The sequence below is a fragment of the Heliangelus exortis genome, chromosome 20, assembly GCF_036169615.1.
Source record: "Heliangelus exortis chromosome 20, bHelExo1.hap1, whole genome shotgun sequence".
NCBI lineage: Eukaryota > Metazoa > Chordata > Aves > Apodiformes > Trochilidae > Heliangelus > Heliangelus exortis.
This window is the reverse complement of record NC_092441.1, coordinates 6,382,433-6,405,998: the sequence shown is the minus strand read 5'-3', so window position 1 is coordinate 6,405,998 and position 23,566 is coordinate 6,382,433. Positions and strand designations below refer to the sequence as shown.

Below are 23,566 nucleotides of genomic sequence, written 5' to 3'. Positions count from 1 at the left end.
AAGAAATCTTCCTCATAAAACTGGTTTTATTTTTTTCTGCTAACATTCCCATCAAATCTGTACAGACAATGCTGCTGATGACCAGAACCAAAAATCAACAAAGGCCTTTTATTGCCTTTTGTACCAATCACACTAAGGCTGGTTATAGTGTGGGGAAAAAATCCAGCTGATGGAGCTGTGAAGCCAAAACCATTGGTGATTACAGGGGCAGAGACTTGTAAGTCCCCAGGAAACAGATAAGTGGAAGGAAAATTATTTTGTACAGCATTGCTCTAACAAAAAACATCTAAGGCTTCTCTTCACAGGCAAGTGATTATGAAATAACTACAACATCCGTGTAGGCCCTACCCAAACGAGCACAAAGGAAATTAACTTTGTGGGGATTGGATGAGCTTTCCTTGGCTCACCTGGAAGAGATGTCTGTCTGGAAGAGATCTTCCACCTTTCACTCTTCTCCCCAGCCTCTCCCAGGCAGGTGGCCCTGCAGTTCTGCTGACCAGGAGGTGGGGCCGGTGGCACCGTGTCGCTACCACCAGCGGAAGTGTGCGTACGCCCGGTTGGCCTCTGCCATCTTGTGCAGTGCATGCTTCTTCTTGATGATGGGCCCTTCGTTGTTGAAGGCCTGGAGCAGCTCCTGGGAGAGCTTCTCAGGCATCATGGTCCTGCGGTGCTTGTTCTCCCTGCACTCAGTGATTAACCACTTCATGGCCAGGAAGCGCTTCCGATTGTCCTTCAGAGGGACAGGGACCTGGGAAAGGTTTAAACCCTAACAGTTACCACTCTGTGCAGCTGTTCTCCAGCAGGTACAGCTCTGCAGATTGACTCCAGTGGCAGCATGGTGCTTTCTGCAGGAAGGCCAGCTCCCAGCCCACCACCTCTCACCTGGTAGGTTTTGCCTCCCCTTGTGATGCTGCAGAGCCCAATGATGGGCTGGCAGTTTTTCAGAGCCTGGTGGAAAATGACATAAGGGTTGCATTCAATTGTCTCCTTCTCATCTTCTGGAGCTTTGTGGTACTTCTCCAGCTGCTTCCTCTTAATGGTCTCCAGAGTCTTGAGACAAAGACAAAAAAGGAAACATGCAGAGCAGATTATCCCACTCCACGAAGTTACATCACTTTTGCAACACCCCATTGTCACTTGATTCTGCAGCTGGTTTTCCAGCCCTGTAGGCAACAGGCCAGCTGGGAACTCTCAAGTTTTATTTTAACCTCTCTCAGCTCTTCAGGCTCTTCATTGGACATTGCATTTGAGGTGAAGAGGCCAAGAAGCACAGACCTGGACCAGGAGCCAAAGGAGGGCAGGGACAAAGCAGAGGCAGGAACACAGGTCTGTGTGCACCAAGCATCCTCCCTCTCAGGAGCCCAGAGTCTGCCTGGTTTTCTATCACAAGGAATCAGCAGTTACTTGGGGAACATTTGAGCAACACGTGTCTCTGTTTCAAGGGCTGGAACACACCAGCTGGGAGCACCAGCTCTGCAGGTCAGAGCAGGAGTCAAGGCTGTGTCAGACAGATAACACATTTGTGAACTTCACTGGCAAGTTGCACAGAAGATACAGCATGAGAGGGAGCTGGAAGGAAGATTTTTGAGAAAATTATGCTTTCATGATATATTCTGAGCTTGTAGTCCTATGGTGGACTTGCTAGGAGGTTAAATGTTGGACTCAATGATCTTAAACTTTTCCAACCAAAATGATTCTGTGATTCTACATAAGGTCAAGAGAGACTGAAGAGTCAAAGGAGAATGTTCTTCATTAAGCCAACACCACCTGGTCTGTGAACTGCATGAGGCTGGGACTTGGTATGAGATGCACTTCTGAGCAGTCAGTGTGAGAGTTGTGTGTGCAGAGGGAAATGCAGTGGGACCACAAAGATGACCTGAGTTCTGGTAATTCCTGACTCCAGTGGGCTTGACATCCCAGCCTTCCATTTTGTATTTTTTTAACAAGCTAGTGAGAAGAAACATGAGTTCTCACCTGAGACATGAGGCTTCTGGCCAGCACTTTATTTCCATCCTTCATCATCATATTGGTGAATTTACTGTGAACACAAAGCCAAATGCAATCTGATTTAAATTCTGGTTTTATCACCCATAGAAATGTCCCCTCTCCTTATGTTGTTCCAGTGGTTAAGCCTGGCTGCTGCTAGATCTGCTGTAATTATCTCTAATCATTCTCAGACAATGGACTGGCTTTGTAGGAAAAGGTTAACCTGAATAAAAGGACTGTGCTGTAGCAGAAGGACATGTGCAGGAAGGGAAGGCTGAGCAGGACAGTGCAGCTCCCAGGCACTATGGCTCAATGGGACCTGGCTGTAAGAGATGATGCTTTCTCTGACCTGATCATGGGATCGCTGAACACAGAGCTGGAGAGACTGAGAGGAGCAGCTTTTATAGGTCGAAGAGCCTTGAGCTCCAGTTTTTCCTTTTCCTCCTTGGACAGCTCCTCCAAAGGTTTTTGATACAATTCCTTGTTCACTTCTGGCTCTAAGAAATCGGGGCTGTAGCGACTCCATCTCACCTGCATCATCCTGCAGAGAACACGAGGAGAGAGGGAGGACTGCAAACTGGTGCATGTGATATGTCGTGACAGGGACACGGACGTGTCTCAGAAGAACAGGATATGCTTGAGAGGCATCTCCAACTCCCTCTCTACGGCTGCTTCTCTGCTGCAGCAGAGCCAGAGGCACAAACCAACGACCCCACAGTTGTGCTGCACAACGCTGGGAGGGGAGTCCCAGGCTGCAGCTCCAGGCACTGCCGGTGCTGAGCTCCCTCCCTGCCAGGCCCTGCCTGTACCCACAGGCCGGACACCGTCAGGTCCGGGGTAGCGGGTGGCCTGGATAAATTTCCCAAGGGGAAGAGGCAAAGTATTTTGAAATGGATTTTTAAATTTATTTTCGGCGCAGGAGGTGGCATTTCGCTGTGTTTTGGAGCGGAGCAAGGCGGACACCGAAGCCCCTCCGACCCAGCGGGTGAGCGCACGCTCACGGGCCCCGCGCGCACAGCCCGGGCTCCCCGAGCCCGCAAACAGTCGTGTCCCCCCCCCCATACACACGCAAACACTTGTGCGGGGGTTCCCAGATGAAGCGCCCAGCCCTCCCCTTCTCCCGGCCCCGCTTACCGGGGCAGCCAGGCCCGCAGCCGCCGGCTCAGCCCCGCCGCGCTGGGCGCCGCCATCTTCCCCGTGCGAGGGGCGGGGCGGGAGGAGGCGGTCCCGGGAGAGGCCCCGCCCCGCCCGCGCGAGAGCACACAGGGGGCGGGGCCTCGGGCCGGGCCGGCAACATGGCGGAGGCGGAGGGGGAGAGCCTGGAGTCCTGGCTGAGTGAGTAACCCCCGGGCCCCGCTCCCCTCCCCACCCCGGCCGGGGTTCCGCAGCCTCCGGGGCTCCTCTCAGCTCAGCCCTTCCCGCCCCTGCCCCGCCGCTCCCCTCAGTCGGGCGGCACCCGGGGCTGTGGCGGTGCCGTCCAGGGGAGGGTGAGGGGTGGGGTGGGTGTGGGCCCTGCGGAGCGGAGACCTCCGCATTCTCCTCGGGGGTGGGAGGGAAAAGGCTGAGGCTTCCCCCTCTTCCCGGTGGGTACAGGCTCGCCCGCTCCGGTGTCCGGCACCCCCGAGGGAGAGGGGCAGGGGCAGGGCGGGGGGTAGGGGCAGAGCAGCGTTCGGGGCCGTTAATCATCAGTTTGTTTGTGAGGAGCCGGGGGTAGGTTTGGAGCTCCCCTTGCTCAGCACCTGCCAGGCTGTTGCTTGGTTTTGACCCCATGGTAGGTGCCTGTCCCTGCTTTGTCTCCTTCCCTCGCTGTACGGGCTCGGGGCTGCCGGGGAGGCTGAGAACTGTGGGCACTCCCCAGATAAATTGCGTTTGTCTGTTACACAACAAAAATACAAATTCTGCTTTATGCCGGGCTGCAGTTTCAGGGTTGGAGTTAGGGATGTCCATTCCATACAGACTGGAATAGTCAGGAGCCCTTTGTCAGGATGAGTTATTGTTTATCACAGAATCTTAGAAGAGAGAAAAAAGCCATGGGTTGTTCATCCACAGCCCTTGCTCAGTACGTCCTTGCCTTGTGTCTGTCCCTGGGTCTCCTGGCCTTTGGGCTGCTGGTTCTGAAAACCTGGTGCTGGGGGATCCTGACCCAGTGCCAGTGGACTGGGAGGGGATTCTTGAATGAATAAGTCATAACAGTGATTGGTTTTTGTGTGTTCCATGTGCAGGAGCTGGGAGGCTGTCCCTGGGAAGCTGTCCTACATAACGCTAGCTTGGTGCCTAGATTTTCTTTTAATAGTTATTTGTTTGGTTACAGCACTGAGTGAAGTTTTTAAGCAGTCTGGTACTAGGCATACAGCAAAAGATGGTCATTATCCTAAATACCTGAGGGTATAAAATCTGTTACCCTTTTGGAGTTATCCTTTCATAAGCAAGAATGAATAAATGTTTTTCTTTCATGGTATTTTTGTATAAAATTCAAAGATATACAAACGTGAAGTTCAGACATCATTACCTGCTATTGGAGTTACTGGATAAATAATGTTTTCAGCTCTTCTTTTTATTTTATCCCTTCTGTCCCCTTACCATTTTTTGCTCCTCCTCTGACCTCCCACAGTTAGTCAATATGTTTTATTGGAGTCAGGGAGATGCATGAAGAAACACCCACATCCCTTCCTTTTCATCTTCCTCTGAGGAGAACTGACTCACCAAGTTCTGTTTGTATGTGAAAATATCTCTAGTAGGAAGGATATTTTCCGTTGTATAGCCTGGAAAACTTCCTGACTGTTTGGTTTCTGGGGTTATTTTTCAGTTGTGGAAGTTAGAAGTTCTTTCCCTTGGCCAAGCAGTAGGATAGAGAACTTAACACTGAAATGTTGCAAAGGCTTTCCTCAGCCTAAGAAATATTTTGGTGCTTCTGATTGCAGAGGTGTTCACATTTTCAGGGCCTGAGTGGTGCTCTCTCATTTAAGAGGATGTATTTGTGCTGCTGTGGGCTGGTGTTGCTCCTCCCATGGTAGGGGAGCAGAGCATTTCCTGTACATAAATTACCAGAGGAGTTGTGGAGCCCAGGAGGGCAGGGTGAGAAGGCTGGCACACCCAGTGCTTTCACCAGCCCTTCTCAGTTTTTTTTTTCTTGTAACCATCACAGAGCTGTGCTGTGCCTGATGCTAACCTTGAGGTGTGTACCTGCTGTGCCCTTACAGAAGGGAAGGGCCAGGCTTGCTCAGCAGCACAGCCAACTTCCCAGTCAGGGGAAAACAGAGAATTTCTTCTTGCCAGTGTTATTTTTAGTTTGGTTTTTTTTTATTTCTGTACTGGTGGTATGCAGCCTTCCACACTGCCCTGTCTCTGTCATCAGGTGGAGTCAGAGACTCATGAAGTAACATCATCCTCCTGTCCTAGCACTGCAGCAAGATCTGCTCTTCAGCCAGTGATGATCAAGCATCCTCATGTCTCCTGCCTCATTTCAGGCAGCTGGGATGAGAGGTGATCTGTTCCCTCCCTGCCCACAGGCTTTTCTTCTGCACTTAGCTGAAATAGAAGAGGAGGTTTTAAAATGATCTCAGTTGTACAAACACAGCTGGATCCTTTGACTGCATCCAGCAGGGAGCTCATTGTATCACTCATCAGGCTTAGGCAATGCCCACCTGTGTAACAGATGCAGGTGGATAAAATATTATGATTGTCTTAATTTTTTTTTTTCTTGTGTTGTCATGGGTCAGCATTGTCCTCCTCCTGCTGGAGATTTCAGCTTATTTTTGACATGCTTGGGCTGGGGATTCCCAATTCATATGCTAAGCCTGACCTGGGGAAACCCTTTTTTGGGCTTTTCTGTCACTTCACTGGAGAAGTAAACCCAGGAAAATCTGAGCATTAATTACCAGTTAATTGATGGGTCTGTGGCTCTCTGCGTTCCAATGTTGTTTCTCTACAGAGAAAATAAGCACCTTTGTTTCATATCTAATGCTGCATCTGAATGTTGATTCATTAATGTCTGAGGGTTTAGCAGAGCCACAGAGGGCCAAATGGCTCTGATGCTTGGGTCAAGTATGAAGCAACTTGGTATGTCCCAAGTGCAGCAGTGTTTGAAATCTCAGGGAGAGATGGTGGCCAGACTGGGATAGTGCTGAAACCTTTGTCCTCAGGTTGCTAATTGAGATTTCTCTGGTTGCCAGTATGAAATGAGTTGCCAGGATGAGGCCTGGTGGACAAGTGTCTCTGAAAGCAAACTTTATAACCAGTACCAGTTGGCAGTTTCAACTGAGAAGCCAAGAATTTGATACTCCAGAGCACCAAACTCTTCTTCCTGAAACAAATCCTTTCATGTAAGGGCTGAAGCATATTTGTGAGTCAGTACAGAGGAGCTCTCTGCCCATACTTTAAGTTTTCTGCATAAAAAGGAAGGGTTTTAGGTTATGTCTTCATAGATGGGATGCAGCTTCTTCAGGTATGTCCTGAAAAGGTTAAGCAAGGTCACCTGGCTCATGTGGCTGTACTGAGACTGGTAATAAGCATCCAGATACATCATTGTGTTGTGTCATGAAAACATCAATCTCCAGAGCCAGAGCAGGACTTATGATCAAGGTTACCAACTTCTGTGAACTGGGGTTTCTCAGGGAGGTTTTATGACTGTTAGAAATAGGGAGTTTCTTCACATGGAACAAGACTTCCCTCTCTCCTTCTGAGCCTTTACTATCTTTCTGTGAGAGCTTTTGGTTCAAAAAATTAGATGAATCTGAATCCAGTCTGAGAGTATGAAATAATCCAGTGTTGTTCCAAGAAGTTTTTGTAGATATTTGGAACAGCTTTAAAAATAACATTTGCCTAGGAAACACTGGTTACTTTTTCCTGTTTGCACCAGATCTCTTTCCTAGTTTCAGGATGTGCAACCAACAAAGAGTTCATTTAGTTGGTTGTCCTTACTTGTTTGTTCTCTTCCTTTATTTATTAAATAAATTCCATTAACTCCAGCCAAGAACTGTATTTATTCCATCCCAGCCTGCAGAGCAGCAGAGGTGCTTTGGAGCACTGAACCATGCATGATGCCATTTGACTTGCATGAAAAGACTCAGGGTGGCTGTAAGTCTGTGGTTTCATGATGCTTCCAGGGTATTCAGCAGTTGTGAGTGTGGTAAGAAGGTTTAAGTGCCACGTGTGTTTTGAACAGTTGCTTGACTCTGTAGCAGCTACATTTTAAACTAAGACTCCCTTGAATCTTAAAAAAATAGCTTGGTGGCCTAGCTAGTACAACAAGAGGAGATCCTAATGTTAGTCCTCCCTGGCTGCCACCTTTTGCTTATTCCTGGGGTCCCAGGAAAGTCAGCAGTGGGCACAGAGCTTCTTTGTGGAGTATTTTACAGATACAATCCATGGAACAATTTAGAAAATCACCTTACAGCTGTCCTGTGAGGAGTAAATGATGAGCAAACCTTCTAGGACTGCTGCTGTAGGAGGAGTAAGGTGCACTGTGCAAGTGAGCTTTCTGGATAGCTTTGTTTGACAGCTGGTTTTATCTGCCTGTGAAAAGGTAAAAAGGTGTATGCTTTAATGATGATAAAAAAATTACACTTTGTAAAGCAGCATGTGTTTATTCCATTATGCTTTCTCCTCTGTGGTGAAGGTACAGGGATGTGTGCTGGTTTTTTTCTTGTCCTTCATCCCCTGCTCGATACTGTCTGGCTAAGCAATATTTGCTTTATCTGTTTCCATAATACTAAAATTTTGAGGAAGGCTTCTTGAGTGCCAGCCCTTGCATACATAGCCACAGCATTCTGTTTCTTCCCTTACAAGAAAGAAAAATTACTGTGTCTGGTCATCTTGGCTGGAAAATTAGGTTAAAGCAGGAATCTTGTCTCCTCTAAATTCATTGGTTTATCAGATTTAAGTAGAATACATGGGCAAGATGCATTCATAATAGAAAAGATGCTGATAGCCTCACTAGTCTGCAATCAGTACAGTAAGTGAGGTTCTGATACCCAAGGGAGGATTCTTCAGGAGCTTGAAATAGCCCAGGCAGCAGAGCATCATGCTCTCAGTTTGAGCTTATAGGAACTGAATTCCTGATCAGGTACAGGCTGGGGTGTTTATTAGTTGCAAGATCAACTCAGTGGATAATAATAAATTTCAGTTCCTGATTCCCAGGAGGAATGCTAAGGCATCTAACAAATCAGCTGGCACTCTAAAAGCAAGTGTTAATGCTAAATGATTTATATTTAACATCTGATGTTCCAGCTTTTACTTCTACGGAACTCACAGGGAATACAGAAATAATTTCCTGTGTAGAAAGCATGAGGATATTTATCCTTTAAGGAGTTTAATGTTATAGCCAAATAGAAAGAGAGAGCATTTCAGGCAGAGGGAAACAGAGAGCTCAAATATTTTATCTCACAGTCTCAGAGGATGGAAACACTCCAATTTTAAGTACTTGAGATTTGGCACCTGTTTTTTGGTTGGGTTGTTTTGTTTTATTGGGGATTTTTTTGGAAAGCAGAGGTTCTTGCTGCATATTTGGATGTCTCAAGTTGGACACACCCTTTTCCCTGAACAGACATACTATGTGTGAACTTCTTTTTCCTTTTTAATAGTTGGCAGTGCATATCAAATGTTTTTCTCTAGGAAATGTGTAACCTTTTATACTGCTTCTTTTGCTTGGTTGGTAATACCTTCTCTTTCCCTTACCAAAGATAAAGCCACAAACCCATCTAACAGGCAAGAAGATTGGGAATACATCATTGGATTCTGTGACCAGATCAACAAAGAACTTGAAGGGTGGGTGTTCTAAACTTAATAAACGTTTGTAGTTTGAAAGTATCATTAAATCACAAACTTTCATGTTTTCTTGTATATATATTGATATTGCAAGAAAGATCTGGCTACAAAAGATGCTACAAAGTGGGATTTCTCTTCTGTGACAGGCAGCATGGCTTGTAGCCAGGCTGAGCACTGGGAAAAAAGGAATTCTGGATCTGCCTCTAATGTCAACTTCTGCAGCTGCAGGGCTCTCAACCAGCCCATATTTCTCTGTTTGCCAGTGTGTAAAATGGGGTTATAACTCAGTGTCTGATGGGGCTTCATGTCTTTAAAACCTTCACAAGGCTTAAATGAGGAAACCTCCTGGGTCACAGCATTCCTGTGAGCTAAGGAAGAGGTGTTTTCTTCTGGAAAAGGAAACTAATGCAAGAGAAATGAAGTGATTTCCTGGGCTGGGGACTTTACTGGGACTTGTTTGGCCCCTCCCAAGAAGGAATCTGGAATTGCTGGCTCAAACTACCATCCTTTGCTTCTTCTATTCATATGTACTTACAGAGATGCCCTGAGCATTTCTTGTTAGTCTTTGTACACTGATGGAAAGATGAAAAGTACTAAATGGCATTTATTTTTAATTATGTGAAAGGTATCTTGTTTAAACAGGATTCGTAGAAGTCTGAACGTCCTTCAACATGTTTTCCTGCTTTGTTTGTAATGGGATCTGGTTTGTTTCAGGCCACAAATAGCTGTGAGACTCCTGGCTCATAAAATCCAGTCACCCCAGGAATGGGAGGCAGTCCAAGCCTTGACAGTAGGTAGTCCTTGCCCCTCCTCTTACATCCAGTTATCTGTCATTTGACATCCTCTCTGCAGAGCAAAAGGGGGCAGGGGGTGTCAGGGGGGTTAGCTGGGGCTTGCTCTGCAGCTGATTGCTCCCATTCCTCTGCTGGGAGGGAGTGGACAGGGAGAGGGAGCAGAGCTGTGCAACTGAGGAGTCCAGGTTCTCCTTAGCAATGGAGCAGTCAGACAGAACTCTGGTTTAGTTTCAGCTGCTTTTGTTTGTTAAGATTTCTGTTTGTTGTTGTGAGACCTAATGGTGAGATGAGTGACCCAGGTACCCCAAGCTGAGGGTGGGAGTCCTTGTCCTGCTGTGTCACCCCTACAGAGGGGAGACTCAGGCCTGTATCATGGATCCATCAGTTCCCTGATGAGCAGAACACTGCTGTGCTCTGACTGTGGGGCTTTGGTGTTCATTTCAGTGCTCTGTTTTTGTTACTTGAATGCAGGTGCTGGAAGCTTGTATGAAGAACTGTGGGAGAAGATTTCATAATGAAGTAGGGAAGTTTCGCTTTCTAAACGAGTTAATAAAAGTTGTGTCTCCAAAGGTCAGTCCCAGAGCCTGATGGCTGTATTTACTTTTTGTCCAGGCTCTCTAAGCAATAGTCAGCATCCAAAATGTTTGCAGTTGGTTCATTGCATTTATTAGCCTATATTCAAGAGCATTGGTTAGCTAAGGGGTTTTTTTGTGCTTTGCTTACTGTTTTTCTCTGTGAATTGTAGGTTTTTTTACCATCATTCTCTGTACTGTTCTAAAGCTTGGTCTGTCTTTTCCACAAAGTCAAACAAAACCCCAGCATCAGTGGATGCAGAGGTTAAAAGGAGAGACTTGGCAACACACCACGGAGCTCGAGTCCTCACTCTGCTGCCCACTTACTGGGTTAAGAGTGCCTGGCCAAGCCCCTCAACGTGCATGATCAGTTTAACATGGCAGAAAATAGACAGAGGCACCTCCTGGCATGACTGATGCAGCAAAATATTCCCAGATTCTTCTCCATAAGACAGGGAGGACTGGTTATTGGTACTACTGTAGTTTTTAAATTGTGAAATCCTGAAACCAAGAGAAGGGTTGCTTTTTCTTTTGCTGAAGATAGTCACAAAGCTTCTCCACTTATTTCAACTATATTAGAGGAGGTTTTTTTTCCTTTTAGTAATGTGTATCTTAGGTCATCTTGGAACTTGGATTGGACATCTTTTAATGTATATCACTGGGCTCCCATTCTCTGGGTTTGGGCTTTATTTTTCAAAAGAGGTGAAGAATGTGGAGAATGTACATCCTTTTTTTTCCACTCTTAGTACCTGGGAGACCGAGTTTCAGAGAAGGTGAAAACCAAAGTCATTGAGCTGCTGTATAGCTGGACAGTGGCATTGCCAGAAGAATCTAAAATCAAGGATGCCTACTACATGCTGAAGAGACAAGGTGGGGAGCTGTGTGCTTGTGCATTCTCTTCAGTGCTCCAAGCAGGAGTGTCACCAAATGTCCTAATGACATGGGGTCAAGGCAAGCTCTGAGAGGAGAAATTCCCTGAAAAGTTTCTCGTTATATTTAAATGCCTTGGGATGGGTTGGATTGGCTTTTTTTTAACTGGATTAGTTAAGCACCTTGCAGATAATTCTGTTTAGGTTTGCAGTGCCTTTTATGAGTTTTTCTGGAACTAGTTATTAAATGATTTGAACAAGTCTAATTTAAAGTGAAATAAAAGCCTCCATGTAGCTGTTTTCTTTTAGCTCCATCACTTTACAATTGTACCTGTAGTTCAACTGAGAGAAAATTCTTGTGTAGGCACAGTGAAAGAAGCTTTGCTGAGAAGCATGCAGCTTCAACACAAGAAAAATCGGTTCCAGAAAAGCTCTTGAGGTAGAGCACAAGTCTAGGGCTTTGTCAGTGCAACAAGCAGGAGGCTTGGCTCTCTCCCTGCTCGTGGTTAGGAGTCTGCTCATCACCCTTTTTTTCACTGCTCTCTGCTTTCCTGCTCAGCTCATTTATACCAACAAATGTCAGGCCCTTGAGTTTGCAAAAAGCTGGGATGTCTGGGACTTTACTTAGTGGTGCACCAGCTAATGTGAGAGGGGAAAAGGCATATTGTGAAGAGCTATTGATTATGCTGAGCTGCTGGAGGAGCAGTATGGATGTGGCAACACAGTTGCTGGAGGTTTGGCCTTTGTTTTTCCAGCTACTGCTCAGTGATTTTGATCCTGTATTGTTCACTAGGACAGTGGGGTAGTAGCAGTGGAGAGATTGGCTGCATGTTTGCTTTGATACCAGCCTGTGAGTAACTGCATGCACTGCCTGCTGTGACTGCTTGTACAAACCCATGTGAGTTCCCTTTCTGCTTCTAGGGATTGTTATGTTTGATCCTGTGATTCCTGCAGACAGAACTCTGATTCCTTCTCCACCACCTCGTCCCAAAAACCCTGTGTTTGATGATGAGGAAAAATCCAAGGTATAGTGAAGATTTAAATTGTGATCACTAATGAAAAGTGATTACTTAATGGACATGTAGAACAAGGGAAAAAAGCTTGCTGATTTTATTTTATTTTCAGGCTTTCATTTTCAGGTGGTGGTGTGTACTTTCACAGAACTCATTGATTTATCCACCTGCCTAATTTGAAATTCCAGCTGAGGCTTTGTCTTTGTTACTGTTAAGAGATTATTCCTGGCTAAAGTGCCATCCTGCTGTAGTACTAGAAGGCTGTTTTGCCCACAGAACCAAAAAATATGTGTGGGAGGAATAATTAATCTAGTGCCAGCAGTCTCTGAGATTTCAGAGTATATAATGTGTGTAGAAGCAAGATTGCAGCACCTCACATAAAATAACAAATCATGAATTCCCCCTGCTGGGGTCTCTGAAAGCAGTGTAAGTGTTGTAATAGTGGAATGTGATTCTTTCCCCATAATTCACTTAGGTTCCTCTTGCTTGTTTCTTTTGGAAGTGATCTGTATTTGTTTCTTGAATATCCTCTTCTCATCTTACAGCTTCTAGCCAAACTGCTGAAAAGCAAGAACCCAGATGATTTGCAAGAGGCCAACAAGCTTATCAAATCCATGGTAAAAGAGGTAAGAAATTCCTGCAGGATTGGTTCCAGTCAGCAGTCTGCTTTCCAGTTTTTAAGCAAATTGACTTAAAAATGGTGGAAAGCTTTAGGATCATGTGAGTAGCAGAATCCACGTTTTTCAGGCTCTGGTAGTATTGTGTTAGTACATTCTTTAGTTAAGTTGTGGAGACTGCTGAAGTAATTTTGACACTATCTCCAGCTGGGAGTTGTTTGTGTTGCAGAAATGTCTACAGTTGGTGTCTCAGGTGCTGGGCAGGGCAAGAAGGGGCAAGGATTGAATGCCCCTTGTTGTGATTAACCACATTCTCATGACTCAAGATTTCATGTCAGGGTTTGGGAGGGGGCACTGGAGTTTCACCCCAAAATACTGAGGGGGCTGAGTCATTGGACTGGGTCTTCTCACATGGAGGCTTCATGGAAACATCTTCCTGTTTGTGGAGCTGTGATGCATCCACCCAAGGCAGTCACCAGAGACTGGAGTCCAGGAAATGACTCACTGTGATTCTGGAAAAAGAGAAAAGGATGGCTTCTAGACTGAAGAGGATGTATAGTTTACTGCAGTGTTTCCATTCAGGCTTCTTCTGTGCCCATAGCAGACTCTCCTACATCTTTAGTTGGAATCTCAAATCAGAGATGGGTGAACATTTTCTGCCAGAGAGTGCTTATTCTTCCTTAGTGAATGTTTTGCTTTAAACATATTTTTGTCATAAATTGGCATTAAGTTACCAAAAAAAAAAATAATCTCAAAAGGTCAGAAAGGAACTTCTGGAAAGTTTTCTATTTTTAGTGGTACGATTACATGTTAAATTCTACTTAATGAGACTTTTTGGAAATAAAGGGTTTTGTATCACTTAAAAATGATGGTGAAAAGACAATAAAATAAGCAAATCTTCACACGAATTGAAGAGGTTTTCTTGTGGGTTGTTATTTTTTCCAACTTAAGTAGGTATTACTTGGACTGATTTTCAGATAACACCTGTGATAGTGTTATCACAGGTCTTAATGGAGTGTTAATGGAGCTTTACAGGGAAACTCACTTTTTATGTTTGTGTTCTGCACCCTGCAGGATGAGGCTCGGATTCAGAAGGTGACAAAACGCATGCACACACTGGAGGAAGTGAACAACAATGTGAAGCTGCTGAATGAGATGCTGGTTCATTACAGCAAAGAGGAATCATCAGAGGCTGATAGGGAGCTCATGAAGGTGGGTCTGAGCTGCTCCCTGGAATTATTCCTTTCTTCTCCCAGATTTGAGAGTTAGAAACAGTGCAGGAAAATGGAGAGCACTGGGGAGAAACAAGAGCAGGTGCTGGAAACAGCAGGAAAGAAAATAACCACATTTTTAATGCCTTCCACCAAAGGACTCCCTGGGTAATAACTTGGTTTTACACAGGCTTGAAGTGAGGTGCAGCTGTTCTCCAAAGATGCAGAGTGGCAGAATCAAGAAGCTGCAGTTTGTAATTCTTGCTTCTCTTATGACCAATGATTTTAGACCATAACTGCCCCTTGCAGCACTGTGGATGGATAAAATAAGGGCTTAACAGGACAGAAGATATGTCCTCCTCTTCAAAGGAAGAGTTTAGCTAGTGTTAGGGTTGAAAGACATAAAAAAACGGGCACCAGGAATTGTTGAATAGGGCAAGGGCCTCAAAGACTTGCACATTAACTAATTTAAAGAGCTAAAACTATTCATTTCAACAAAAAGCTCCTGAAACGGTAGCAAGAGGCTTAAGAAACTGTTCTATTTCTGTGAAACATTTCCTTCTCATCACCTTCTATGTGGCTGCAGACTGAGTAGTGGCTGCAGTGCAATTGGAGCATAACCTTTGCAGCAGAGTTCTGCTCTTCCTTTCTCCTTTGGGGACTCCTGTAATACAAGGAACAAACATCTCTTTTGGGCTGGAGCTGGCTCTAAGGGATGTGAGGGAGAACTGAGAGATGTTGTGTGAAAATTCAGGTTGTATTTGTACTCCCAGGCTCATGCCATGCCTCCCAGCTCTGTTAGCAGGGCAGGGGCAGGGGATCTGAGTTGTCCAGCCACGTTTCCCACGAGCAGATCCCTGTCTCCATCCTGGTCTCTCCTGCCTGGGGAGTCATTCTGTGCTGGCTGGTTTTGGTGACAGTGGCTCCTGGCTGATGAAACCTTTTGTCCTCTTTCCTAGGAGCTCTATGAAAGGTGTGAAACCAAAAGACGGACGTTGTTCAAGCTGGCCAGTGAGACAGAAGATAACGACAGCAGTCTGGGTAAATGAAGTTACATTTCCTCTTTTTTAATTGCTCTTGTGACCTGTGACAGTGCAAGGGTTCAGCAAGGGAATGGCTGCTCTACAGATGCCTCTTCACTGTGAATGCACTTCACTTTGAGCAAGGAGATAAATGACAAGATCCTTGCCACTTTATGCTTATCATTTAAATTCAGGCAAGGACTGACAGTAGATTTGGCCTGGGGGTGATGATGGGGACAGCTGCTGCTATGGAAGGGGAAGGAAGTTGTGGGGAACAAAGCCTTGGGCTTAATTTTGTAACTGTGATGTGCATGGACCTAGAAAGGTATTGCTTGGAGAAGGTATTGCTTGGAGAAGCCTGGTAAAGACAGTAATGCAGCTCATAGCCAGATAATGATGATTTTTTGTTGCTCATTAGTTAGTTGGTAATAGAATATTCTCAGCACTTGTGGGAGAAGAGTTACTAAAGTCTTGGAGGTCGTTTTTCTCTCTTTTGCACATAGGGGATATTCTGCAGGCCAGTGACAATTTATCCCGTGTGATAAATTCCTATAAAAAAATAATAGAGGGGCAAATGATCAATGGTGAAGTGGATCTCCCCGTGATGTCTGAAGGTGAGTTCCTGGGAAGCCAGATGTTTAATTTTGAATCCTGCAATTCTAAGTCTTTTGGATGGGGTTCCCTATTAATTGTGGTGAAGTATGGCAGTTCTTGTGGCCCAGAGTTTGTGAGTCAGAGCAGCACAAAGCAGCTCCTAAGTGGGATAGACAGGGCTGGACATGAGCAACAGTGCTGCAGCTTTGTGTTTTCCATTACTTGTTCCATGTTATTGCAGCCCTTAACAACATCAGTAGCAAACTTGCATCTGAGCACTTTGTGTGCTTTGCCAGCAATTCTAGTTGTGTATTTAGGCCAGTTGCCCACTTTACACTGCAGTTTCCCCATTGCACAGGTGTGTGGCAGAATTACCATTTGGCAGTTACCAAACTACCACATTTCTGCCTGGAGAGCAGCAGAGGAATGCATGATGCTGCCTGACAGGATCTTAGTGGGACAAGACAAACCTATATAAGAATGGGAATTCTGCATGCAGGCAGTATGTGTTTTCCTCAGCTCTCTAGGTCTCTGGTAGCATTTGTTCACTGTACTTCTGTAGAATCTCCCAAAGCCTCCTCTGAGCTCAGAAGATTTTTGGCAAGACTGTGGGTTATGCTAGAAGAAGCACTGGGGACAGAGCAGTGGTGGTTGGAGCAGATGTTGCTCTTCAGATAGAAATTTCCTAACTGTCTTGAGTTGACTTTAAGTAGCTTGTGGACAGCAAATGGTTATGTGGAAAGCTTGAGGGCTTTCTGTTATAAAGAGCCATTAGCCAGGATAAAAAGAGGATCTGTTAATGAAACCATCTCTGATAATTTGTACTGTACACTGGGTTTGCTCTGAGCCTTTTGCCTTCTCTCCTAGTAGTGCTCTTCTCCTGTCCGCTGCAGGGAGTAACTCCACAAGTAACCTCAACACCCTCATTGACCTTGCTGGATTGGATGTCACCAGCACCCCACCACCTCCAATGCCACCCAGCACCCTGACACCAGCCCCCACAGCAGCCCCAGCCCCAGCAGAAATCCCCATCCTCCCACCTCCTCCCCAGACCTTCGTGCAGTCGAGGAGCAGCTCCTCCAGCCAAGCAGAAGCCACACCCGCTCAGCAGAGCAGCACAGCCAACTCCCTCTCTTTGCTGGATGAAGAGCTGCTGTGCTTAGGTGAGACTCTGAGGGGCCCAGAAAAGGGCTGCTCCTGCCTAACAAAGATGCTTTCTTCCTTCAGTGTCAGCGTGAGGGCTGGCTGGGCACGTAGCATACCTAAAATGAACATGAGATACCTTTGGTTTCTAGAGAAGTCCAGGGGATGCTCCCTTGCACCATGGGGGATGTAAGACTTGGTCAGTGAGTCAGTATTAAAAGCTCTGATCTTCCCCAAATAGGCTGCAACTGAAATAACAGTTGAGTGGTATTGTGGTCAGATCTCTGTGGGTGCTTGGACATGCAGGCTGCAGTTTGGTACCTCTTTCACCCCTGACTTTGTGGTGTGCCAGTGAGCAAGGTGCCTTAGAGGGGCTGAGGATAGAAGCCTGCAGAGGGCCCACCTGTGGAAACCAGTTATGAACAGCAGAAGACTCAGTCAGTCTCTTTTCCTAATCATAGTCTTGAAGCCCATTTCAGTCTTTCATCAGGTTCTTTGGCTTTGGCAGAAGTGAATGAAGTAGTTTGATGATACTGAAACAGTTGCCAAAGGGTGATCCCCAACTCCTTTTCTCCTCCAGTTACCTATTCCTTCTTTTTCCTTTCAGGCCTGAATGACCCAGCCCCTGCAGCAGTGAAAGAGACCTCAGAAAACAACCAGTGGAGCATGTTTGAGGTACAAAGGAGGCTCTTGGGGTAGAGGAGGGAGGGGTTATCATTGTGGAAGTTCTTAAGACACACTCTGTCACCTTGGAGGAGTGTGTGATCACACATACAAGCAGAGGGGCTGCTGTTCCTGAGGCGAAGTTTGACTTAGCCCTAAAATCTGGGATAGCTGTGTCTAAAGAGAGGAGATATCCCTGAACCTGGCTTTCTTAGTTTCCCATCCATTCCCCATGACGTTAGCACTTCCTTTGCTTGATTACAGATCAGATGTAGTCCTGACATAGGCCACAGACTTTGCTGCTGTCCACCCAGCACCTGTTTTTGCGGTAAATCTCTCTCCCTCTGTAACAGTGCCAGCTCTGCACAGGGAGGAGCAGTGAGCCAGAGCATCTACTTGTCCTCTCTTTCAGAACGACCAGTTGGACCTGGATTTCTTTAATCCGAAGATGGTGACTGTTGCTTGCAACCCTGCAGGGAACCCTCTTCTCCATCACACACCACAGACCACGTGTGGGACGTCAGTGACGCTGCCCTCTGCTTTCACTGCCTCTCAGACAGCTCCCAGCATCCCAGCACCAAGCTCAGCACCATTTGCATTCTCTGCTGGACCAGCTGCCCCTGTGGGGCCTCCTAAGACTATTCCAGCTGCTCCTGGGTACTTCAGCTCACCTGGGGGGAGCAATATGTCACATAAGATGGATGCACTGGGACAACTCCTTGAAGAAGCCAAAGGGTAACAACAAAGTCCTGGGCTTTGCGTTGTCTCTGCAGTTAGAAAGCCAAGCTTGCTGCAGGGTTAGGTTCAGAAACAGACTTTCAATGCTCTGCTTTGGTAGAAGTGCCTGATTGGGATTTTTCTTCTGAGGGTTTCAGTTTGCAAACAAATATGAGAGTCTCACCTCCAGGAGGGAAAGGCAGCAATAGTAGTAGTGCAGAGCAGCTTTGCTGTTGCCTGAAACAAATGTGTGCTGTGAAGTTGAACAGGTTGCAAAGGCACAGAGGCCTTTGCCCACCTTTGCCAGGATGGGATTCTGCTTGCTTCTTGACTGAGAGAAGTGATGCCAAACCATACCACCACCACTGTCCTTCTTACATGAGCCCATCATGAGCTGTGAACTCTAATCTGTCTCCAGGCCACTGCTTTGTTCTTGTGATTTGTTTTCTCCAGGTTTGGGGTGAAATGCTTCACTTCCCACTCAATTTCCCCATGTTTTTTCTGTCTCTTGCAGGACTGCCACCCAAGGCATGGCGACACCCTCAGTGTTCCCTGGGGTTACTTTGCCAACCACTGTCACCTCTGCCCCATTAATAGCACCTGCTGGGCCACCAGCTACTGCCTCTGGAGCCCCTCCAGTTCCTTTCCCAAGCAGCTGCACTGCAGGCTCAGGAAGCCCTCTCTTCCAGCCAGCATCATTCCAGCAGCAAGGCAGTCCCATGAAGGCTCCTGAAATTTCTTTGGCCAATGTCCATGTTCCCTTGGAAACCATTAAACCCAGTAAGTATCTCAGGCTTTTCACCTTTCTCTGAACATTTTTTAAAAGCAGTGCTTCTTGACAAAGGTTATGAAGTTAAGAGAGGATGAGATGTTCCAGGCAAGCAGTCAGATTGCCTGATGGTGCTGCAGATCATCTTCTGCAGCACAAACCTGCATTCCTCTCCCTGTGGCAGGCAGTGCCCTCCCAGTGACAGCCTATGACAAGAATGGCTTCAGGATCCTCCTGCACTTTGCCCGGGAGTGCCCGCCGGGCAGGTCGGACGTGCTGGTGGTGGTGGTCTCAATGCTGAACACAGCCCCACTTCCAGTGAAGAACATTGTGCTGCAGGCTGCTGTGCCCAAGGTAGGGATGTGCAGCCCAGACCCCTGGCAGCATGAAGCTGTGGGTTTGGGAAGGCCTGGGTGTGTGAACTCGGGGGCATGGAACAGCCTGGTTCTACCTTTCTATAGGCTGTGCTCTGCCTGCTTCCAAAACACAGAGGTGTTTGTCAGAGGCAGAGAACACTGAATAGGATAACTCAAGAACTACAGGGAGTTAGACTCAAGAACAAACAGTGGTAGTGGATCAGGGGTTGGACTTGATGATCTCAGAGGTCCTTTCCAACCTGGCTGATCCTGTGATTCTGCCAGTGTTCTGTTTTTCTTGCCAAGACCAATGCAGCTGTGTTTGTTCATGAAGGTGGTTCCATAGCACATGGACAGAGCCACCCTTGAGGTCTTTAGAAGCAGCATTTCTAGCAGACATCCTATATCTGACCACGTGTTCCATTCTGGTCTTTCAACACCTGGATAATTTTGGATGGCCATCTTGTATTTTGAAAGCTGTCCCAGTCTCAGCTACAATCTGCCTACTGTCCTGAAGGTGTTGGCATTAAACCTTCTGACACAAGAGCACTCAGATAGCAAGGTGCTGTCTGTTCACCTGAGCTGTGCAGACTCTGACATGTCAGTCTGGCTGTTCCTGTCAGGTTGCACAAGCTGGGCTGGCTCTTGTTCCCTCATCCTTGCACATGGATTGATTCTCTTCAGCTGGGCTGTGTCCTGCTGTCTCCCCAGCCTCTGTGTGCATCTGTCATTGTCTCCAAAGTAGGAGATAATCCCTGAAGTTCTACTGTCTTTTTCATTTGCAGTCCATGAAAGTGAAGTTACAGCCACCCTCTGGCACTGAGTTGTCTCCATTCAACCCCATCCAGCCACCTGCTGCCATCACCCAGGTGATGCTGCTGGCAAATCCTGCCAAGGTGAGTGGGGTACCCGGGTTTATCCTCTCCTTGTCTGACAGATTTGATGTAAGATGAATTTTAGATGGAGAATGAAGGACACAGCCAGAGCTGCTTGTTTCTAACTTGCCCTCTGGAGGTGGTTACTGCAGAACATTGGAGTTTCAGTTCAGGGCTAAAGGGTAAGGTTTGCAGGGTAAGGTTTGGGAGGAACCTGTATGTTTCTCCCAGCAAAAGGACAACAGTCACCCAAGGCTCAGCTTGAAAGGGAACAGTCAGAGCTGTATCAGGGGCTTGTCCAACTCCCCTGTGCACTGGAAGTGCCTGGCTTCGATGATAATTAGATTGACATGAAATTAGCTGGTGCTGTAGGAATACTTCTGCTGTGTTGAGGCTATAGCCTGGCACACCTGAACCAGCAGACCAGTGTCAGATTGTGTCTGTTTCATTATTTTTTGAGGATGTACCTGTGACCAGTGAAACAATGTGGTTAACACTTTGCTTTCCGAGTAGCTGTTTTTCCTTGCTGTAGTTACTCATTTAAGTAGCCTGCTCCTCAAAGTTCAAAGCTGTATGCTGAAGTAGTTCCTAATTATTTGACAAATCTAGATGTTACTACTTGAGAATTACAGCAAAAGGCTTCTTAAAGTATCAGTTGAAAGCTTTGAGATCCAAAAGAATAAATGTCAGAAAGGTTTGGTGGATGGTTGAAAAACTTTGTGAAGTATGTGGAGATCCCTTTGTTGAAGGACAGATCCCATCTTCTGCTGACTTTTACTAGGAAATTTGCAGAGCAGGAACTGTTCTATCTTCCTCCACATGATGAGGAATTTAGTTCTGCAAATTCTGACCTATTCCAGGAATGTTCTTCAGGTTCACTGGAGAGCAGCTGAGCAACGGGTGCTGGCCCACACCAGCACTGTTATCACAGGTCCTTTGTGCTTTTCTCCCACTGTTCCATGCTAAGCAATAAAGCTTTGGTGGTATAAAAGCTGTAAGGTGAATAACTCAGGTTTGCAAAATAACTGTACTGCTCCATGAAGTTAACCTTGGCCCTCTTCCCCCTGCAACAGAAGTTCTGTGCTCTGTGTAGAGCTGTTGAGTGAGGTGTTTTGTTCAGGAGCTGTTCTGACCTTGCTCTTGGGTTTTGTCTTTTCTGCAGGAGAAAGTGAGGCTGAGGTACAGACTGACCTTCACCCTGGGAGATCAGCCCAGCACAGAGGTTGGCGAAGTGGATCAGTTTCCCCCAGTAGAGCAGTGGGGGAATCTATGACCTTAGGACACTGCCAGAGACTCTGTGACAGGACCAGGGAAGGATCCCACAGGACTGGAATGAATGTGACCTGGGGAGGGACACACATGCTATCCACTGGTGATGTTCAGCTTTGTTTACATGTCCTGGCCACTCTGCTTGTAGCTTTAGTCCAGAATGTTTTTGCCCCACGTTAAAGGGGTCCTGGGACATTTATGCCAAGCATGAACTGAGTGGCAGCCGGGTACAGGCGGTGCTGGCTGCTTTTATCTTGACCTCTGGGGGAATCTGGTTCTATCTTCCACACTATTAAACTTGAAGTTATTGTATTTTGAGGGGAGACCTGTCAACAGGAAGGGATTTAGTTGGTTTTGTTCCTGTTCTGCTGTCCAGAGATACCTACGGGCTGGTGGGGTGATGATGCCACCATGAGCTTCCTCAGTGCTGAGCCCTCCCCTGGACTCGTACCCCTCAGTGCCAGGCTGGACCCGCTACGCATGTTGAGCAATAATGTTGGCTCCACGAGGGAATGTTTTGGTTTGTTTTTTACACTGAAATGGCACTCAGCTCCCTTCCCTTCCACTGCCCCCTTCCCAAGGGCCACTGTAAGCAGCCCCTTGCCCCGTGCTGTGTGACACTGCTGGACCTTTAGTTGTTTTATTTGTTTTGTACTGCTCGCTGCCTCCCTGTTGTATCCACTTTGGGCAGCTGGGGCTGAGTTTTGTCTGCCCATGGTTACACTGGTTGGATTTCTGCCTTCATTGCATTCCATAGTGTGGAGAAAAGAGGAAATGTTCAGTGAGGAGGTAAATGGGGCTGGAAAGGAGCAGTCAGTATTGGTGGAGGACAGCACCTGGAGTGCAGAGATGTCTTCACAATCATTAATCAGGTGCAGTGACTGAATCCAGGGATAAGGAGAGGTGTCTCCTGTGTCCCCTCATGCAGGCAGTATTATTATTGTAGTTGAATACTGTGTTTTACTGAGATGAAATACAACATGTAAATTATTTACTATAGGATATCTAAATAGAAACAAGCAGACAGTGAAAGAAAAGAAGGCTCCACTGGGCTGTGACCGTGCATGTGCTGGGTTTAATGCCCTGGTTTATTTGTTCCCTGTATGAAGTGGAAAAGTGCAATTGTCTCCTCGAGGGGGAAAGCAGTTTTGCTGGACATGTGTGTCTGTGCTAACAGGGGGCAGAAGAGCTGACCCCTCTTGTTACAGTATCACAGAAACTAGGTTTAAATCACCAAAACTTTGCTCCAGCAATCCCTGCCTTCTCCCCTTTGATTTCCAATCTCAAGCAGTGCCTCAGATGGCTTTGCAACAGTGTTAGAAATTAATGAGGTTTTTTAACACCCCTTGACAAAAGCACAGACAGGGTGGGTCTGTGGACACCAAGCTCAGCATTCCCAGCACTTCTGTGAGTGGGAGCAGTCAGCTCAAGTGCTGAGAACATCAGGAGGAGACTCCTGCCTGCTGTAGGAAGAAAACTCCAGAAAAGAACGTGCTGCTGGAATTGATGGCAGCTGTAAAACCCATTACTGCAAATGCAGCTTCCAGTTACTGGTTGAAATTTCTTTACTGTGTTGCAAAGTAAAACTCTATGAGGTGAAACACTCCACAGATTCCAAGGCTTGAGCTCCCAAGCAGAGGCTCCAGGCAGCTGTAGAAGCCCCTGAAGGTGGAATCAAAGCTTGGCCAAGGAGCTTGCTGTGAACTCCTGGTCAGAAGCTGATGAAGGCTCCAGCCTTGTCATCTCCCTGACACAGAAGGCAGGTGAGAAGGATGGGTACGTGGCTTGATTGTTAAGGAAAGCAGTTTTAAATGGATGGTCTGGGAAAAGGGACAAGGAGAGAATTCTTTCTGCCTCAGACATGGTTTTTTCCAGCACTTTATAGACACGCAGGCATAGGGGTGCTCCCCAGGTCATGGCAGTGGACATGGGTTTCACTGCTTTAGATGCCTACAATGTGAATCTCACTGTGACTTGGAGGAGGTCAGCAGAGCACAGGAGCTCTCTGCAGGGTGGCTTTGTGCTTTGCCCAAGCTGTGCAGCCAAATGGGAAGGTGCTGTGGTCTTGCTGCCTGGAAATGAGTTGTTAAAAGCTTTGGAAATTAAACTATGAATGTTCTTTCTCTGTAGGGTGAGGTTCCTGCTTCATACCAACAGCCCTAGGTGTACATCTCAAATGCATTTGTTCTGCTGCATGTTAAATAAATCATTTTCCCTACTTTGCTCTGTGGACACCCATTACTGACCACTGCTCGTGGTCTACACAGCTGGGTCTGGAAATCCTAAAACTCCACCCATTGTCTCAAGACTGGGTTGAAATGGAGAAAGCTG

General features: G+C 46.6%; 2 protein-coding genes across 9 annotated transcripts; one reads left to right on the top strand and one right to left on the bottom strand.

Annotated features, from left to right (window-relative positions):
- Positions 1–6: 6 nt before the first annotated feature.
- On the bottom strand, positions 7–3,223 carry MRPS7 (mitochondrial ribosomal protein S7). Its single transcript, XM_071764048.1, has 5 exons — positions 3,121–3,223; positions 2,336–2,527; positions 1,975–2,038; positions 883–1,050; positions 7–748 (listed from the first exon to the last, which is right to left on the bottom strand). The coding sequence occupies exons 1-5, from the start codon at positions 3,174–3,176 to the stop codon at positions 527–529; spliced, it is 702 nt and encodes a 233-aa protein (XP_071620149.1). The 5' UTR covers positions 3,177–3,223; the 3' UTR covers positions 7–526.
- On the top strand, positions 3,217–23,453 carry GGA3 (golgi associated, gamma adaptin ear containing, ARF binding protein 3). Of its 8 annotated transcripts, XR_011729847.1 has the most exons (19): positions 3,267–3,321; positions 6,982–7,062; positions 8,667–8,751; positions 9,466–9,541; positions 10,017–10,115; positions 10,864–10,987; positions 11,908–12,011; positions 12,545–12,625; positions 13,691–13,828; positions 14,787–14,868; positions 15,353–15,463; positions 16,337–16,606; positions 17,194–17,261; positions 17,662–17,984; positions 18,481–18,746; positions 18,920–19,089; positions 19,877–19,987; positions 21,129–22,998; positions 23,366–23,453. XR_011729847.1 is itself a non-coding variant. In XM_071764024.1 (18 exons), the coding sequence occupies exons 1-18, from the start codon at positions 3,282–3,284 to the stop codon at positions 21,237–21,239; spliced, it is 2,340 nt and encodes a 779-aa protein (XP_071620125.1). In that variant the 5' UTR covers positions 3,267–3,281; the 3' UTR covers positions 21,240–23,453. The 8 variants fall into 8 exon arrangements, 6 of the variants coding, with proteins under 6 accessions (XP_071620126.1, XP_071620125.1, XP_071620130.1 ...); XR_011729848.1 differs by lacking the exon at positions 6,982–7,062 and having other exon boundaries at positions 3,217–3,321; XM_071764024.1 differs by having other exon boundaries at positions 21,129–23,453.
- The last annotated feature ends 113 nt before the right edge of the window (positions 23,454–23,566 follow it).

Bases quoted from the DNA above. Each gene is read 5' to 3' on its own strand.
- MRPS7 (XM_071764048.1), bottom strand. From the start codon at position 3,176: ATGGCGGCGCCCAGCGCGGCGGGGCTGAGCCGGCGGCTGCGGGCCTGG. The intron at 2,528-3,120 runs GTAAGCGGGGCC...TGTTCTCTGCAG, and splicing joins CTGCGGGCCTGGCTGCCCCG to GATGATGCAGGTGAGATGGA. The intron at 2,039-2,335 runs GTCAGAGAAAGC...TTGTGTTCACAG, and splicing joins TTCAGCGATCCCATGATCAG to TAAATTCACCAATATGATGA.
- GGA3 (XM_071764024.1), top strand. From the start codon at position 3,282: ATGGCGGAGGCGGAGGGGGAGAGCCTGGAGTCCTGGCTGA. The intron at 15,464-16,336 runs GTGAGTTCCTGG...TGTCCGCTGCAG, and splicing joins TCTCCCCGTGATGTCTGAAG to GGAGTAACTCCACAAGTAAC. The intron at 19,090-19,876 runs GTAGGGATGTGC...TTTCATTTGCAG, and splicing joins TGCAGGCTGCTGTGCCCAAG to TCCATGAAAGTGAAGTTACA.